Here is a 20901-nt window from a genome sequence, read left to right as displayed (position 1 = left end):
TGCATTCTCACCGTATACCTCAATAATTTGGCGATGAATTTCACAACAATTATATTTTTTCCCTACAAAAATCAGACTACTGAATACACATCTATGCTGGATGAAACCTCTAGAGTACACGCCATATTGGCAATGACAATATACACACAATGAATGTCGTACAGAATTGCTGCTGGGGGAACATGAAGACAACACAACCAGTGCTGCCACCACAAGACAACAAGAATGAACACCACCCTTTGAGTTCAAGAGCACAGCAAGGGTGTAACTTATTTTTTGATCCACCTCTCGTACATCACCATTAATATTATTTATGGTAAAGCTATTAACATATACCTACATATAAACAAATCATTCAAAATGTGCATGCCATCTCTAGCTCTTGATAAAGTTACCAAAAGTGAAATTTCACCGTTTTTCATGTTCAACTTTATTTTTAATTTTCTCATAGAAATAAACCACTGGACCAATCTTTTACCTTGAGAAAATATGAATAAATTACTTTTTGTGTTATCCTTTCAGGACCAATAATATTTTAGTTATGATTTTTTCCATAAACCCTTACAATCACAAAAATAGGTGTGCGCACCGTAACAAAAATGGCCACCACAGGTACTGCTTAAATAAAAAAATATATACTTTTAAGATCCTGCCTAAAACATGTAGGAAACAACTGAGTAAGTTTCAATTTTTTTTTAATTGGTTAAGTAATAACTAGCTTATGTTTTTTTTGGGCTACTTTAATTGGATTGACCCATAACTGGAGATGGAAGCTGGTTTTACAGCTACAACATTGAGACAAAAGTTCAATCATCACTATGGATTGGCAAAGGATCTCCACATCCCAAGAAAGCACATCTTTCTCGATCCAATGTCAAAGTGATGCTCTCTGTATTTTTCACTTTTAATGGAATTGTGAATTTTGAATTCTTGCCTCAAGGTGAAAACTGTGCATACTATTCTTGGCATTTTACAATGATTACAAGAAAAAATCTGCAAAAAGAGACCAGAGTTGTGGCGAGACAACTCAAGGTTCCTTCATCATGACAATGTGCTTGTACGCTCAGCTTTGTCATTTTATCAGTTTTGTGTCAAAAATCAGATGTCTATCCTCCCTCAGCCTCCCTACTCGTCAGACCTGCCTTGTGAATTTTTTCTTATTTTTGAAATTAAACTCTGTGATGAAAGGACGCCATTTTGAGACTGTTGATGACATTAAAGCAAATTTGTCATGCACCTTAAAGGCCATTTCAAATGAAGCTATCCAAGACTATTTCTTGAAGTGAAAACACCTGCTGGCAAAAGTGTGTGAATGGGGGAGGGGAGTACTTTGAAGGGGACAAGGATAATAATCTGTAAAATTAATAATAAAGATTAAAAAAATAAAGTTCGGTTATTTCCTGAACAGATCTTGTAAATGAATCGGTTGAATGTTGCTGTTATTTATAATATTATTGTTCTCTCTAATGTATTGTTATTACTGTTATTTATCAACAGTTGTGGAAAGAAAGATATTCTCAAATTAAATGATAATATGAACATGTGAAATACTATTTTGAATAATAATAATGAATGAAGAATAAAAAAAAAAAATGTTTCTCTTACTGTTATAATTTTATAGAAAAAATAAATTTGACCAATAACTCGTTTCATTAATGAGGGAACATTCTAAATGTGTTTTGTTTCTATTCTCTGTTATTACTGTTCTTTAAATTAGTATACATAGGTTGTTTGGATAAAGTTGGTCTGTGGATGTGGTGCCAAATCACCCTTCCCCACTTGCCCAGAGAGTACAATTGTACGTAATTATGACTAGTTTCAGGAAATAAATGTCCCTATCATAGTTATGACAAAAGTTCATGTAATCATCTACACATTTATTAGTTGTTTAGTTGTGCTTATCTGTTGCAGTTTGTACTAGTTTTAAATGTTAAATATTTATCTATTATGTTTCATTTTATTATGCTTAAAATAATGAAATAAATTTAAAAAAAAAGAAATGACACGTAGGTAGTTTTCAGTGTAATTTGATAAACCCAAAAATATTAAATTTTTATTCATCAGTTGGATAGTCTTCTTTAAGTAAACTCATTATTAAATTTTTTTTATGCTTGATGATTGTAAGCGTGAAGCTTGTGCATGGGATTTGGAAAATAGGATCTTTTAGTTTTTAGTGTATGAAAAATGCCATGCCTGACCGGGGGTTTGAACCCAGGCCAAGATGCTACCACTCTGCCACGAAGGTTGGCAATTAAAAGCTAAGATCTCTTAATTAATGGAAAGAACACCTTATTAGTGTTTTAACAAGTTTAGATTTTCAGTGGAAAAGAATTAGAGAACAGGGCAGATTTCATAGAAAAATACAGTATTTAGGTTGAAAGATTTTTATTTAAAAAATAGCACACTATTACACTTGAGAAAGACTCATTATGTCTTCCTAAACAATATACTCTATTTTGGTTTATTGGTAGCTAATTAAATTGCATAAAAGCTAAGTGTAGACATAATAAAACAGTTTCGTTTTAATACAAGTGGAAAAAGTTATGTCTCTGATTGCAGTTTAATCAGTTTTATGCAGTAACTCAGTTGTTTGTTTATCAACTTTCAAAAATAAAATGTAATTTTGTTTAAAACGAAAGGCTTAACATTTCATTATTAAACCTATTTTGATAAAACACAATTACCCTGTTGTAAGAGATAACAAAATTAAAAACTGTCATCTTGAAATTTGTGAACTTGTTAATTACACAAACATTTATTGACCTGAAGGGAAAACAAGGGAAAGTTGCTGTGTTTTCATAGAACATTTTTTGTTTCTTTTAATACATAGTAGAATCTGAAAATGAAAAGCAAAATAAACTCTTTTGTTATACCTGTACAGTATCATATCTATACAAGTTGAAATTATAATAACTTGAGAAAAAAAAAGATATCCCTTCTACATACTGAGGTTTGACTGTATTTTCATCATAACAATCAAATACTTATGATAGAGAATTTTTTTTTGTAGAGCACTGCATGTAATGACAGATAGATAGGAGAAAGAAATACAAAAATGTAAACTGTGAGTAGATAAATATATAATTACTACTCTATAAAGCTACCTTAATTACACAAATTGAAATTATTTTATTAAATTAATATATAAATGTTAATATAATTACTTTATCCAACCCTGAAGTTGATTTCATTACTTTGTGCAATAGACAATTTATGTGTATTGTATATCATACTGTATGCTATTTTATTGTTTTTCAATTATGTTTTCTGTTTCTAAACTCTATCAGGAGATAATCCTATCATTTGTATTGAAAGCAACAAATGCTGATGGTTACTATTTTTGGTTGATGGATTTATTTAATATTCTTGTCACTTATAGATGTATAACTTTTTGTTTTGTTTTATATTGTGAGTCTTTCAATTTGGTTGATTTATATTATTTTCAGTTGGATGTTTGATTTTTTTTTCATATTGAATTGCATGCACAGGCAGCTTTGTCCTTTCCCAAACAAATGAGTACCTGTAGGATGTTACATCCCTGAATCCTCTGATCAGGATATATTTGTAATTTAAACCAAACAGTATGATGTGTAGCAGTTAGTTTCAAGGAGCCAACAATATTAAAATATAACTAGTCTAGCTTATCATGACTAAAACTACTTAACATTTTGCGTAAGAAGGTGTGCCCTTACCCTAACACATTGTACACTTGTTACTGTTAAATATTTATTAGGTTAACATTCCTAACTAAAAAGTGGTGAGTTGTAGACTGGACAAGACCAATTGCCTAATTTTTAATCTGCAAGTAAGATAGTATAATCTCAGAACTACAAATTCTGTACAGCAGAAGTAAGTAGTGCTAGTTTTGAATTGTTATACCATATTTTGTGATTTCTATTATGATCAAAAAATTTTTGTGTAGAAATATAAGAAATATTGTATGAATAAGTTGTTATTTATTTATATGTGTATTTTAGGTTCTGTGAAATGGTAAAGATGAATGGGGAACATTCATTAGACTCAAATAATGATGAGTCTTTTGTGGTTCTTGAAAGATGTACGGAGGAAAATATTACTAGTCGAACGTCAGTCGAATCCGAACAGTTTCTTCCCTCTGTGATTCAGAACATACCTCATAGTGTTGATGAACCAAGCTGCTCTAACCAAATTATTTCACCTCGAATAATTGTACCGGTAAGATTTATTATTCTATTGATAAATTATTGTTGTTTTTTAATTAAGGCTCAATTATTTTGAAGTAAGAATAATCAAATATGTATATTAAAAATATTCTTACTGTCATGTTTTTGCTATTTATGTTGCTGTTATTGTAATCTGCTGAGAAGCCATTAGACGCAGTCGTAAATAAATAATAAATCTCTTCTGATTGGAACATAATACTAAGTTATGTAGATCATGTCAGTATTAGATAAATTATAAATTATAAAAACAAATTATAAGATAAAAACAGATGTGTTTACAATCCATATTAATTATTTAAATACAAATACTTGAAATAATGTTAAGATAAAAAATATAAAATGTTATTAAAAAAAAAATTTACTACAAAATAATTCACAATTTAGAAGCTACAATAGAAAATTATTTTTAACATATGTATGTACGTGTTAAACTGATGCAGATAAAGCAAAGTTTTTTGTTTAGTTTTTAATTAGTACTATTTAAAAATTTATCAACAGAATTATATCATTCCTCTAAAAGAAAATAAGAATTATTTTTATTTAAAAATTTTTTTTTTAATAATTGACGAGAAGATCTTTCAAATGATTCAGTAATTTATTAAAAATGGAACCAGAAGTATAATAAGGTGAAATGAAGTAATGTAAGCTGTTTTTCTTGCAAGCTCAAGTATTGTGTTGAGTTATACGAAAACAAGTCCATTGTCTGGTTTGGTAAGGATGTATGTTGTTATTTTTTAAGAATAAGTGGCCATTCTTTTTAGCAAAGATTACGAGGGCAGGGTGAAAAGTTCTGAGCCTGAATAAGAAAACAACATTTTTGTGGGTACATTTTGATTTATTTTTCAACATTGTCACCATTAAATTCTATACACTTAGCCCAACCTTCCACAATAGCACTTATGCCAGTTCGGTAAATCGGTTATTCAACTTCTTAAAATAACCATCTACAGTGGCAATAACTTCATTATTGGTTAAAAATTTCTTTCCTCAAGCCATTTTTTTTTAGGTTAGGAAACAAGTAGTCACTGGGGTCAGATCAAGTGAATGTGGAGGGTGTTGGAGCAGTGTGAACCATAATTCATTGATTTTTGCCATTGCAGTGACTGAAGTAAGCTGGATCATTTCATGACGGAAAAGCACTTTTTTAGCCAAGTGCAGTCGTTTTCATTGTTGAGATGCTGCAATAGGGTTGCATAATATTCACCATTTATTGTTTCACCCTTTTTAAAATAATCAGTGAAAATTATTTCATGTGCATCCCAAAAAACTATTGCCATAACTTTTTTAAAAGGATAATGTAATTTTCACTTTTTCTGGAGCAGGTTGATCTTTTTCAACATATTATTTTGTCTTGGGAATGTTGTGATGAACCCAAGTCTCATTAACTGTCACAAATTGATATAAAAATTCTTAAGATTGTGCCAAAAGAGCTCGACACAATTGCTTGAAATGTTTTATCAGCACTGTTTTTGATCAGGCATGAACAAACACAGCACCCATCCAGCACACAGCTTATTTTTGCCCAGATGTTTGTGCAAAATATGTTATAACCATATTAATATATGGTTATGTTTGTGCAAATATTCCTGTTGACATGCCTACAGACTCTGCTAACTCATTCACTGTCACTCGTTGATCTGCCAAAACGATTTATGCACTTTTTCCATAATTTCTGACGTAATCATTTCAGAAGGGCGTCCACTGTGTGGCTCATTGCTAGTGTGTGTGTGTGTGACCCATTTTAAACTGCAACCCAGTGTTTAATTGTTGTATTTGTTGGAGAAAGGTTCCCCAATATCATATAAAGCTCTTCTTTAATTTCCTTTGTACTTAAGGCTTTATGAAAAAGTATTTTATCCTATACAAATTTCCAATTTTTCCATTTTCCAAAAAACATCATAATTCTCCACGTAGATGATTATAAATACTATACTGAATGATGCAGCAACTTAAAACTTATTGTAAACTAATGTAATGGAATCATGCAATGCTGTAAGAAGTCTTATGCCATCTCTGTGTGAGGCCTGGAACTTTTTATTCCACCCTTGTCCACATTCAAAAATATAAACAAGGACAAGTTAACATATTTTATTTTCTAAATATAGATCTACACAGTTCATATTTGTGGGCAGCAGATAATGATCTGATTGCCTAATTTTATTTAGTGCAATCTATATGAAAAAGTTTGGTGTGGACACTACATGACTTCCTTGTAAATTACATATACACATTTTTTGCTTCACTTCATATAAACTTATTTCATTTGAAAGTAAGGTACTATCCTCCAGTTCTTTAATAAAGTGGACAGTTACACAATTGCTGAAATATTAGTTTTTATTAACATCAGATATTTATACAATTATTAGTTAACAATCTTACATGTAATATTAGGATAGAGTAAAAGTTCCTTTATTACTAATATTACTATATCAGTATTATTCATATCTTTGTGAGTTGCTGATTAACAAAAGTTTTTGATTTCTGGTTTGTCATATAAACAAAAGTTAATAATAACAAAACTATTCCATTTAGTGAACTCCTGTATACTGGTTAAAAATGTTAATTTCAACCTAACAATGTAAAATATTCAGTTTTTATTATTTGTTTATTTGGTGAATAATCAAAAATGAAAAATAAACAATCATACAGGATAAAGAAAGATAATATGAAGAAATATATTTGTCAAAAAATGATAAGAAGATGAATATGAAGGGGAAGTAAATGTTAAGAACAAGGGAAAAATAAAAATATTAAAGAGAAGATTAAACCAAAGAGTGATTAAATCATTGTCAACAAAAAACAAATAAACAAAATGATGATCAGCTCCGACTTAGGGAGAAGAATATTGTCTGACAATATCAGAGGAGTAATGAACTAAAAAATAAGAATTTTTTGCAATTTATTAAAGATCGGGTATGTATGCCCAGTATATATGTTGTTCTTGTGAAGGTCTATTTTTCAGTCACTCTATAGTTAACTTAAATGTTGATAAAATGAAACAAATTCAAGAATAATTAAATAAAATCAAATGGAAATTAAACTAGAAAATCCAAAAATAATATGATTCTAAATTATAATTTTCAATTAATATTAAATAATCAGATGTTTCACCAAACCCTATTACATTTACACTTTTTTAAAAGGACATAAAATTTAATTTCACTAATATATATGTATTTTTTTATTTATTGTAAAACGTTTTTTACAATAATAGGTTAATAATTGTTAAATCAATATATTTAAAATAAAGAAAAGGAAAATTTAAAAAAACAAAAGGAGATGAAGTCTGATTCGAACCGATGTGCCTTACCTTTAAGATTAAAATATTTCATTAATTAAAATTTTAATTTTAATCTCGATTGCAATCAAAAAGGGAGGTACACAACTACATGTTACAACAATACTAAATCCAAAATTTCAACATCCTACAGCTAATTGTTTTTGAGTTATGCAAGATATATATGTACATAAAGGTGTGACACCAAAACTAGTCAAAATGGATATTTTCATTGAAATATGAAAACCGAAATGTTTTGCGATCACAGCCCTTTTTTTTACTAAGGAAGTAAAAAAAAAAGTTAAAAAAAAAGAAAAAAGGAGATGAAATCTGAAGACCAAAATTTTTTGTTATCACAGTATTTCCTTTACTTCATACAAGGAAGTAAAATATGCCAATTTAAATAATGACAAATTCTTTTATTACTCATACTTAAGTTATTTGAGATAAACTATTCAAAATGTTGTTTTTATAATGAATATAATTCACAGTGGACCTCATGAGTATTTCATGATTTTATTTATTTTTTTTAGCTGTTACTTTTCACTTCAAGTAACAATTAGGAATGTAACTAAGTATTCCTTTTTTCTTACTACAGCTGATTCTGTTATAAAATATAAGAAAAAAAAACATTAAAAAGTAGTGAAATTTTAGTTAGAAGTATTCGTGTTTTCTTTAAATAAAATAACTGTCAGTTGTAGATAACTTTGATGAGCTACAAGAAACACAGATGTGAATAAAACAAATGTAAACCACATTATCAGACAATTTAAATCTAATGGGAAAAATTAAACTAAAATATTAATTAATTAGAAATTTTAAATAGCTGAATAATGATAATTATCTGTCTGACTTGTATGGAATTGAAGAACTCCATTTTTATAATATGCTTCAGTGTTACATTTATTTTTAAAATAAATTCACCAAATTGGTAAATATTATCAGATTAGATTATCTGCAAAATATGTAATTAGTTTTTAACACTATAAAAAACAGTACTTATTAAAAGATTATGATTAACAATTAAATTTTTGTATTTTGATAATAAAAAATAAAAATCTGATATGGACACCAAATGACTTCCTTGTACGCCTATTAAATTTCATAAACCCTTTTTTTTAACATTAAAAGTGCATAAAATTTTATTTCATTAATAACTTCTGTTACGTTTTCATACTTTTTTTTATTATTATTATGTATTGAATTTTTTTTAACATCAAATAATAAATCAATATATGTAATTAAAAAAAAGTTAAAAAAAAATAAGTCAGATTCCAACTGATATGCCTGTCCCTTGTAAGATCCAAATATTTTATTAATTAAAATTTTATTTGGCTATAACTCAGGAACCAATGAAAATATGTATCACTTTTTTGGACACTTTTGGTTCAGTCAATTGCAATCAAAAGGGGATGCACAGCTAGGTGTTACAACAGTCCTAAATTCAAAATTTCATCATCCTAGCTAATCATTTTTGAGTTATACGAGATACATTCGTACATACAGATGTCATGCCGAAACTAGTCAAAATGGATTCAGGGATCAAAACTGATATTTCCTTTGAAATCTGAAAACCAAATTTTTCACGATAACAATTTTTCCTTTACTTCGTACAAGGAAGTAAAAATGAACAATTTAAAATTTTTAAAATCAATTTCTTGTTATAATGTAAGCATGTGGTTTGTTCAGATGATCTTCATAAGCTTTAACATAGCCTTACATTACCCCAACCCTTATGCAACATTTGTTATAAAGCAGGTGTTGTCTATACTGCAGGTATGTTGAATCAAATTTAATATATATTTTTTTTAATATCTACCTGTGCAGCCATTTTAAAATAAGATTAGTTTAAAAATTGAGTTCTAAGCAATAACAAATGGTCTTTTTTCTATTGTATTTTATATTAATGACCTCCTTTTGTAGTTTCATAAGGTCATTGATGTTTTGGTATATTTTGCTAATACTTTTGGCTGATTCTTGTTGAGTTTGGCACTTCTGGTCAGCTTTTTGCTAAAAATGGATGTAGGCTTTATGTCTCAGTTTATTAAAAAAATAACATTGCTATAAAAAAATATTTAAGTACATGAAACTTTAAATGAATTTTGATTATAAAATGCATTTATAATTTCCTATTGTAGAAATTATATCAGATGTATTATATCATTACATCTATTATATCTATATAATTCATATCTGGATGAATAGATGTCATTATATCTATTTCTCATTCAAGAGTGCTGGTGGATATATATGTATTCTACTGTTGTTTAAAATAAACATAGCCTTACATTACTGATATAAAAAAGTTTGTCCCATTTGCTGGTATTCAAAATAAATTCAATCAATTTTTTTAGTTTTTTTTTAACATGTGCCTATCCAGAATTTTTAATATAAACATTCTGAAAATTTGATATTTCTTTTAAAACTCAATAGTATGCTGAAAAAAAATTAAGAGTGAATGATGTAAAGTATGTTTTTATGTATACTTTTCCCTAAGATTATTTTTAAATGTTTTTATATACAGTTGTAATAAATAAATATAAAAAAAAAAACAGTGAATGATTTCATATGATTAAAATAAACATTTGTATGAGAATATTAATCATGTTATATGAAGTTAAAATTAATAAAAATGTATGATTACATTTTTGCATAGATTTTTGATTTTGCATAGATGTTTACAACATATAAAGTATTCCAGGTGTGTTTAATTTATTGTATTAATATTATTATTATTTTTAGTAAATAAAAAGTGAAAATGTGTATGATTTTAGGAATGTTAACAAAATTACTTCTTACGAGTAGTTTTATTTTAGAAAATATTTTTGTTCTCAATACTTTTAATTTCAGTTTTGTTTAATTTTTTTTTACATTATCATGTATTTTTTTTGCAGTATTTTTCATGTTAAAATGTATTTACAGCTACATAGCTGTTTAATTATCAAATGTAATTTTTTTATCTGTATTGCTTTTTTTAGACTTTAAATCATGATAAAAATTTATTTATATCTACTTTCCTGCCAAGACGAATTTTATAAAGAGTTAAAATTTCGCTCATGGTAGTAATAAATAATTGAACACTGCTAGATGTATTAAATACACTAGGAGGGAAAATTGATGCTGTTCAAGAAAAATGATTCTACAGTTTCAGTTCTTCACATTATCATATTTTTAAATTGAGCTGATTTTTTTCTTCTCTTTAGTTGCAGTCAATCGATTCGATGATGAACATGAACTCTGAGGAAATTCAAAAACGTGTCCAGGATTTAATTAAACAGAATGCTGATTTAAATAAAGAAAATGCTGATTTAAAAGGTTTTATTTTTATTTAATTGCAGTTATTATATTTATTTATTATTACTTAAAATATTCAATTTTTATTAATTCATTTCATATGCAACAAGCAACAAGCGAGTTCTTGTAGTAATCTGTTTACCATTTTGTGTTTATTATTACTCTTATAAATATGTGTAGTTTATGGATGATATACTTTTTATATTTGTGAGTGATCAGATAAATTTATGAATTGTACAATTGTTATTTAATGGTTTCTCATGAATATACATCTTGACTTTGTCTATTATTTTGATTTTAGTGAAAAAAGTCAGCAGTACATTTTTTTATAAATTTAATCTGTGGTGTATAATTGCATGTTTTTTTTTTAAAGTCATTGTTATTACAGTTACCAAACTCTTCTAGTTTTTAAATATTACAATGAATTTGTTGAATTGGATTATCTTTAGGAACTGATATTAATATGTTTTGATAGAAAGAAAGATCTCTCTTGAATTTCTTGAGCCTTCATTTATTGTAAAGTTTTTGGGCAACAAATTACTTAAGTAGATAATAAAAATTTATTTGTACTTATATCATAAAACTCCCTCTCACATTTGTTAGGTAAATTAAATTGATATTTAAATAATATTTGGCTTTGCTGTGTTAAAAATATATACATTTTTTATGAAATAGTTGTAAATATATACTTGTTCTTTATTACAGTTACTTTACAGCAGCATAACTTAGCTATGAAACAACAATTTCAAACATTAAAAATGTGGCAGGATGAAGTTTACAAAGTACACCAAACTCACAAAGAAAAATTTGAAGAAACCAAACAGTTTATCAATAAGGTAAGTTTTCTTGAAAAAAGAAAATTCTTTTCTTGTTTTAATTTTTTTTTATGAATATATGTTTTGAATAAAACATCATTGTTGTTAATGCAGTAAATTCAAATTAATTAGTATTATTACTGTTATCGACCAGTAAATTGTAATTTATTGATGAAATATTTAATATTTCTGTATGGAACAAGATAGAAAAATTGTTTTTCCTTTAATTCTATATGGAGGGAATAGAAATATTAATGAATTTCCCTAATGTATACTATAAAATCATCAAAATAAATTTAAAGTAATTAATTCTTTTCCTTCATTTTTTTTTATAGGATAACCTCAGTTTTAACACTTTTTTAACATATCAAGTGTCATGCTTATAAGACTACATTCTTCTCAAGATAATGAAAAACTGCTCAGTCTGGGGATTTTATAATTCATCCATGGCCAACCTTTTCCAGTTGCCATCTTTTTCCAAAGGCAAAAATTCCACTTTTTGAGTGTTGAATCTTAAGAGTGCCACTTTCATGACAAACTTCTTTTCTTCATCTGCCTTTCCTTTATCTTTAAGCTTATGACTTCACTAACAGACTTATTTTTTAAATATTACTTTAAATATCTCATCAGGTTCCAAAAGTTTAATTGAATAAATTTTCCATTTAAAATAAGTTTTATTCGGGTGGTTATAGACACACAGGTAACATATTTCATATTAGATATTTTTTAATTTAATTATGTACTGTACACATTTATGATGCAAATATAATATAATTGAAAAAAAATATATAGGTATATTGATGTAACAGTAATGAGTCAAAATATTTAATTCTACATTGAATTATATTGACAGTTGAATGTTAACATTACTACTGTATTATGAAATATAATTATAAATTGTAAAAAATTAATTTAAAAGTGCATAATTATTACAGATAGTAATGTTGTTAATTTTTGTTATTGTACTTTACAATAAAACTAATAATGAAAATTATTCAGAAATAATATCCGAAAAATTAATTTTTCTGCAAAATTGTTTTTAAGGGGCAGAATATTTTAACAGATAGGAAGTTATCTCTAATAATGTTTTTGAATTTAAAAGGTCTTTACAATTTCATTTATATATGGGTTGATTTTTGAAGAAGGCAACAATAACAAGTTTTTTTTAAATGAGAATCATTTAGCTTTGATTAAAGTTTGTTTTTTTTATCATACTCATAATTGTGAATAATTATTCACAAACAAATGCAGAGCCAAACCTACAACAAAATTTCTGCTACAAATTTGGAAAATCGGTAGTTGAGAGAAATTTCCAAAACTCAATATAATTTTTACTACCTCAGATTTAAATTACTTAAATTTATTTTTAAGAACATTATGGTGCTGAAGATCAATTATTTCTGTTTGAATTTCAGAAGGGTAGTGGCACAAGTCTTCAGTAGCAATAGAGAAGGAGTTTGTAAAAAGTTCAACATTATTATTGTCATTTTGGAAATCATTAAATGTTTGAATTGTTTCAAATGAGAATTTTAATTTAGAAATTTAGTTTTCATACCTAATATGTAGTTAGGAAGGTTGTAAAGTTTGTTAGCAATCTTTGCAATCTTTGTTTGAAATGTATCAGTATTTTTCTATTAAAATCGTTTAAAAAAGAGAAAGTTTAACTATAAAAGAAGATGTAGAACTAAATAACATTGGTAACAAGTGATCTTTATCTTGTAGTTTTACTTTTAAATTGTTCAAATGTCCCTTAATATCTCTAAAAAACATCAGATGACAGCCAGTCTTCATTTTTTAGAAGCAAGCAATCATTGGACAGTTCACCTTTTTCTTACAAAAAATGTAAGATGCTCTCATGAAAATTACAAAATCTTTCAAGCGCTCTGTCATTTGAAAGCCAGTGTACATTACAATACAGGATTAATTCACTGTCTTCTTCCAGCTCTTTGGGAAACAAAAACAACAAAATTCTCACCAATTAAGCGCGCAAGATCAAGTCCTGTTTATACACCAAACTACCAGATCAAGAACGTTAGATAATTCATATCTTTAGTGCAAAGTGCCTCCCGTTGCAGTATGTAGTGATACTTAAAAATGTCTCTTTTCAAATAGTGATAAACAACCTTTATTTTTACCAATCGTAGCTGGGGCCTATCCGCCGTGCATATACTGTCTAATTTATCTCATTGTAAGTTATTGTTCTCAATGATGGATTTTATTTCATTAAAGAAGTCTTTGCCTCTTGTTATTAATTGCCACAAATCTAAAAGTTCTTCAATAGCATTAGATTTTTCATTAATGCAGCACACAAAAATACTTAATTGAGCAGTGTCAGTATTATCAGTGCTCTCATCAACAGCTAAAGAAAATTATTTACATGAAGCAATTTCAGACATAATTTTCGTATTAACATTAACAGGCAGGTCATCTCTGCAACACATCACCATATTTCGTGAAAGGGCAATATGCAATATGTTCCACCATTTCTTTAATTTTCTCATCAGAAGTGTATTTAGCAAAGATTTGCAGACTAGTTTTGATAATTTCTGCACCATCAGAGTAAGATTTCATTTTTCATGCCAGAAGTAAAGAAATTTTGTTAGAAGCTTTGACTATTGACATTTTTTCTTCATTTTTTTTTTTGAAAAATCATTTGTTGACTTATTAAGGACTTCTTTTTTTTGCTAATTAATTCCATCCTAAAAGATGAACCGAGAGGATACATTTCATTAAAATTGCCATGGTTCTACTGGAAATGTCGCTCCAACTTAAATTTTTTAGGCACTGCTACACTTGCACCACAAATAAAACATATGGTTTCACTTATTTTGATTAGTTAATAAGAAGAATTTCTCGTATGCATTATTGAATTCACGATTCTCTATATTTTCATTTGAAGTAGATGGCTTACTTAGATATAATACGCATGAAAATAAAAGTAAAATTCATGTAAATCAAATCTGAGATCGACTTCATATGGCTACTGTGCAGGTTACCCAAGACAATGGCAAGTTGTCAGAGCGATTGGGCTCCTGTGTTACTGGCACCACTGTAAAGCAATACAAATATAACAATTAGAAGGAAATAAAACTTAAAGACACCAGCGACTCATAATTGTTAACTTTACAATCAGTCTCAACTAAAGAATTTTTATATTAAATAGAGTTTGAATACTAATGTATTCAGTTGAAAACAAAGTAATTATTGTAGAGTATTAATTCTTGTTTTGGTTATGTTTTCAAATTATGGCAGATTTTGTTGTTTTGTTCAAAGTTGACATTCCAAAAAGGTTTTTATTTCTATATCGTCCACATGTTAAAACTGACACGTGTGACACTGTTTGGCCACAGATATTTAATTGGATTGATGCTATTTAGATTACTGTACTGGTTTAGCAGTCTTATAAAATACAAGATACAGGGTTTAATAAACAATTAATTACCTGAAATGTTATATAATGCTGTGTAAACTGGATGCATATTGTTTTACATAATTATACAGGTTTAGCAGTCTAAAAGATGAATTACATTCTACCAACTTTTAAATTGGTAGAATGCTTCCCTGTAAACAATTAAGAATTTGTTATGAAATTCAAAACATCTGGTTCTGACCTATGTATCCATAATATTCTGGACATATTTATATCTAACAGTACGTTATACAGTACATGTTTTCTTTATTACAATTTTAAAAAAAATCACTTTTATTTTACTTTTTAGAATAAATTATTTATAATTATATTTGTGTATAATAAAAGATGGGAGAAGCATCTCCTCTTTGGTTTCATCGTGTATTTATTTGATTGCTTCAAGCAATATTTAAATATTTAATTAAAGAGGATAATGCAAAATTTAAATAGATTTTAGTCATTTTTACATTAATTAGTAAATAAAATTGAGATATTTGAAGTAGGATTAAATTGGCTGTATATCTTGACAGAGATTAAAATAAATTAACTTAAAATAAATTAAAAATAAAACCCATTCTACATGAACATTCACAAAAATGGCTGGCCCACATACGGACAAATGTCTAGAGTAAAATAAAAACTGTCTTTTTCACTAATAAACCATGATTTTGCTGTTGTGAAACTTATTGTTATTTATATAATTTAAAAATATTTCAAATTAATTACAGCTAATAATTCATTATAGATTTATAAAGAATATGAAGCACATATTTGCAATTCTAATTTTATAAGATCTACAATTATGCGCAACATAATCTGAATGAGCAACAAAACAAACAGAAACATGGCCAAGAAATGCTGTATTATGATGTTGAACCGTAAATCTTATATTCAAATAATTTTATATAGATAAGGAGGATTCTTGTTATGTTGGGTAATAATTTCTAAGAAATTCAAGTACTCATTAACTATAAAGTGTTCAAAAATAAGTGGTCTAATAATATTCTGTACAATAAAACTACACCTTAAATTAATATAAAATCTGTTTTGGAAAATATCTTTTATTGTATCATGAAGATGTTCGAAAGTACAATGATTATGTTTGTACTAGTTCGAAATGCACTGATTATGATCATTTTGTGAATTATTAACTTCATCTTAAAAAACTTACTTTGTGGCTATTATCCTAAGACAATGATAGAAGTTTAGATGTACTGGAAAGTCTCCAGGTTTCAAGAGGTTATTTTGAACCTCTTGCAAATGGTGTAGTAGAGATTTTCTTGCACAATCAACCAGGCAATTTGAAATTCACTCAGTACTGATCCCTGGGTTACATTAAACTTACTGATTTACATTCTGTTCTTCATTTTTCTCATTTACACATTGTTGTTCTTTGTGTTCAACATAGTATGATTATGGTGGAAAAGAGCCACTTATGTGTAAGCACTGAAATATTGTAGTAATTTTTTTCAAATTTAGAATCCTTCTAGTAGAGAATTTCTTGATAGCCATCAGAATATTTATATTACAATGCCGCTATTATGTTTGCATATTTTTCATTTCAAAATGAAAAATTATTTTTAGAAAGTGATACAAACTGAAGCACAGTAATTTTAATCAATTTTGAAAGCATATAAAACTGTTCAAATGCAATATATTAATTTCAGTTGTTGGTCACTTGTATGCTGACTGACAAAATGAAAAATGTCCAAATTAATTTTTTTCAAACTATTTATAAATATTGAATTTTCATTTCTTAATAATTTTATCATAAAATTTAATTATGTTATTAAACTTAATTATGTTATTAAATTTAATTATGTTATCTTATTTAATTTAATTTTTAGTAACTCTTATTTTATTTTATTTTATTACTCTTATTTAAGTTATTGTTTATAATACAATAATTTTTTGTCGTGTTTCAGTCTATTTTGTTTTTAATAAAATTCACGTTTCTTAAATTCTTCTTCAGTTGATTTACTTGCATAGATTTTCTCAGAATTAAATCCCCATAAACTCTCTTATAAATTTTTATATGTTTACTGGTAATTTAATGGAATTATTGTACACATTAATTCCATTAGACATGAAGTTCTGGGATCTGTTATATTCAATGTTTCAGTAAAAACTATATAAACTCAAATAAAATGTACCTCTCAATTTTAAGTTCCAAGCATTTCTGTATGTTCAGTATGTTCCAAGCATTTTATGTTCAGAGTAGAAATTGAGGTGAATTTTTTGCAAGATCAAAATGAAGCATTTTCAAACTGATGTCTATATAAACTTTTTTCTTTATTTTCATACATAATATATTTATTTACATGAATTTTTCACCCTTACTGGTTTAAGCAGTAACTCATAGTTTTTGAAACTAAGTTGTTTTATAATAAACTTTTGAAACTAATGCAAGTAATCAAGCAATAGTCTATTATATATATATATATATATATATATATAATTTAAAAAAAAAATATGTGCTTCTTAAAAATAGAAAAATATACATTAATGTGTTAATTAATTTTATCTCATAACAGTTATGAGAGAATTTTATTATTTATTATTTCTCGTTCAAGTATTTTATTTTATTTAAGTATTTTACATTCTTGAATTTTAAATTTAAGTATCTCATTTCACTCAAGTGTCATTTAAAAAAAGAACTGATATTAAAGATTTTGAAAATCTATTACTCATAAAAAATAAGTAACTAATAAGGTAAGAATTTTCCTTGTATTTTATGCTTAGGTGATTCATTAATTTGTATATTATTGAATTATAAACTGTTATTTAAGGTAAATAAATAATTTGCGTGTGCTGTGCATGAATTTTACATTTCAATTGTCTCAGATATCATTTTTAATTTATATTTGAATTTAAATTAGTATGGTTAGTATTGGTTGTCAACATTTGTAATATTGCTGTTATAATGAAGTAAAATATTATTATAGAAATATTTTTCTATAAGACAAAATAAAGATTTTTTCTCTGTTCTCTGTTGCTAAACCACTAAGAACTAGTCCAGAAGCTATAAAAATTTTTTTCCTTAAACCCTGAGCCTAAAAGTTTAGCGAAATCCTTAGGAAGGTTTAAGTCCCTTAACAAATCATTTAATTCGTATTGGTTGAACTGTTTTGATTCATCACTTCCTGGATCGTAATCATCATTTTCATCATCCAGTTCATTAGCAGTCATTTGCAATCATTTATTCATCACATATAACATCTAATTTGACTTGCGGTGAAGGAACGGGTATTTTTGGTCCATGAGGTACAGGAGATATTGCTGATTAAAGATTTGGGTAAAAAAACTCCTTTCTGGTTTTTAAATTGAATCCCTGAATTATTCATAAACAAAAGTAACTATCATCATTATGATTGGTTTGTTCTTTCCAAACAATCAGCACTCCAAATGGAAAAACTGTGTTTTCTTTGTGACTACTGGAAAAACTCTTCAATACACACTGAACAAACCATATGAGGAGCCCAAGATTTGGCTTGGTCTCTTAATTTTACACCAAAATATACAAAATACGTTTTTACAAATTCTGTAATGTTTCTTTGTTGTTTTTTGACAGTAAAGTTTCCACTAATATAGTAAAAAGAGTCAGGCTCACTGACAAAGCCTCTTCATGCCATTGGAATTTAATTTAATAAAAACTTGTGAAATATGTTACATAAAATTAATTGGAAAATATTAGTACATAAAAAAAATTAAAATGTAAAAAAAATGATGAGTTAAATGAATGAAGTTGTTACTAACTAATAGCACAAATGCACAACAATTGTGAAAAAAAAAGGTACTGAATTAAATTTTTTGTCTAGAGTAGCAGGTGTTGGTGGTGGGAAATCATACACACAATACAGGAAAATGATCAGACATGCAATAACACAAAAGTTGGCTATGTGTATAGTTACATTATTGATTTATTACTGCCTTTTTACTTCTTTATCATAAATCCACTATATTTTTATTCAGAAAATCAACTTCTTGAATTTTCATATAAAAAAAATATATATGTATAAAAATCATTAGATAAATTCCTGATAATTTTACCATTGCAGACCTGTGTTATTTGTTGATTTATTACCAAAACTATATTTATTTTTTCAATCACATGCTGGCCTAATCAAAAGTTTTTACTCTGTGTTTCAATGTATGTAAAGTGTTTACTGTATGTTATAATCTGACTAATATTCTCATTAGAAAAATGAATTATTTCATATAACTGGTCATCATTGTCTTGTTGCTTTATTTGTCTTTTAATTACTACAATATGAGATGTCAATAATTTCTGGTTATATGTAAAAAAATTTTTCATGAGGTATTAGTTACTTATTACTTTACCTTTTGATTAATTTAAATACGAGGGTTATTCTTTTTTCAAGGTCCGATAAGTCGCGAAATAAAAACCCGTGCAAAAATTGGATGAACCTTTGCGTATGTGTGTTGCGCAGCGTCTCTAGTATGGCTTTCAATCACGCCGCATCACTTTTTTAATTCTGAAGATGCAGCTAGCATGTAAACATGTCTACAACGATAGCATCTCCCGCCATGTGTGAAGTGTGTGCAGTAATTCGATTTCTTCAGGCTGAGTGCAGCTGAAATTCATAGATGAATAAGTAATGTGTATGATGAAACTTCAATGAGTGACAGCAAAGCGTGACAATGGTGCAGGAACTTTAAAGCTGGACGTACAGATGTTCATTATGCAGGCGATCAGGGAAGGAAGCGAGTGTCAACCGATGATCTCGTTTAGCGAGTAGATGAGGCAATTCAAGGAAATCGTCAGTTCACAATTTCTGTATTAAGTGATTAGTTTCCTGAAATTTCAAGGTCAACTCTACACCATTGTGACTGAGAGACTTCAGTACCGCAAACTGTGTGCGAGATGGGTTCCCAAGATGCTGTCCAACCATCACAAAACAATGAGAATGGACGCCTCCCTAACGTTTCTCCAGCGCTACCACAATGAAGGAGAAGATTTTTTGAAGAAAATTGTTACAGGGGACGAAACATCGGTCCATTTGAAACTGAAGAAACAAAAGAACAATCCAAACAGTGGACGCATTCTCATTCTCCCAGTAAACCAAAGAAGTTCAAGCGAACCTTCTCCAACAGAAAGTTACTGTGTTCTGGGACCGGAATGGAGTTCTCTTGGTGGAATTCATGGAACGTGGTACGACCATCACTGCGGCCTCATACTGCGTGACTCTTCAACGTCTATGAAGCGCAATTCAGAATAAGTGGAGAGGAATGTTGTCATCAGGCATTGTCTTTCTCCATGACAATGCTCGGCCGCACACTGCAGCTGTAACAAAGAAGCTCCTGCAGCGTTTTTGTTGGGAAGTGTTTGATCACCCACCATATAGCCCGGACTTGGCTCCATCCGATTTTCACCTCTTTGCTCACATGAAACGCTGGCTAGGAGGACAACATTTTGGCACAGACATCGAGCTGCAGACCAGCATAGAAATATGGCTGAAAGCACAGGGCAGCTCCGTTCTATTTCCGTTTCTATATTGGAAAGTTGGTACCACGCTATGACAAATGTCTAAATCGGAATGGCAACTATGTAGAGAAATAACGTAACTATGTAAGTACTTGTTACAAATAAAAATTTTTTTATTTTCACTGTGGTTTTAATTTCGTGACCGATCGGACCTTGAAAAAAAAATAACCCTTTTATTTTAAAATTTGTTTTAAGATTTTGTAATTTTATTTTGCCAATGATAATTTTTTTTTTTTTAATTTTAACTTATTGTTTTTAGATTACTGCTGAAAACAAGGAACTAAAAAGAGCTTTAGCTGAAAAGCCTAAAGGAGAAATTCAAAACAATGAAGCCAACTCAAAGGTGAGTAATTTATGATTTGATTTCTTCATGTTAAATGTAATAGAAAACCAATATG

General features: G+C 28.0%; 1 protein-coding gene across 6 annotated transcripts in view; it reads left to right on the top strand.

The window, feature by feature from the left end:
• Positions 1 to 20901, top strand: part of LOC142321788 (uncharacterized) — an 80673-nt gene that overhangs the window by 30686 nt on the left and 29086 nt on the right. For all 6 annotated transcript variants that reach the window (XM_075360183.1, XM_075360177.1, XM_075360180.1 and 3 more), the window contains 4 exons: positions 3978 to 4194; positions 10683 to 10794; positions 11479 to 11609; positions 20763 to 20846. In XM_075360183.1, coding sequence (XP_075216298.1) covers positions 3988 to 4194; positions 10683 to 10794; positions 11479 to 11609; positions 20763 to 20846 — 534 coding nt within the window. In that variant the 5' untranslated portion in view covers positions 3978 to 3987. The remainder of the gene's footprint in view (positions 1 to 3977; positions 4195 to 10682; positions 10795 to 11478; positions 11610 to 20762; positions 20847 to 20901) is intronic.

Source organism: Lycorma delicatula, chromosome 3 (genome assembly GCF_047948215.1).
Source record: "Lycorma delicatula isolate Av1 chromosome 3, ASM4794821v1, whole genome shotgun sequence".
Lineage (NCBI taxonomy): Eukaryota > Metazoa > Arthropoda > Insecta > Hemiptera > Fulgoridae > Lycorma > Lycorma delicatula.
Note: the sequence above shows the minus strand (reverse complement) of the source record. Positions and strands in the feature narration are given on the sequence as shown.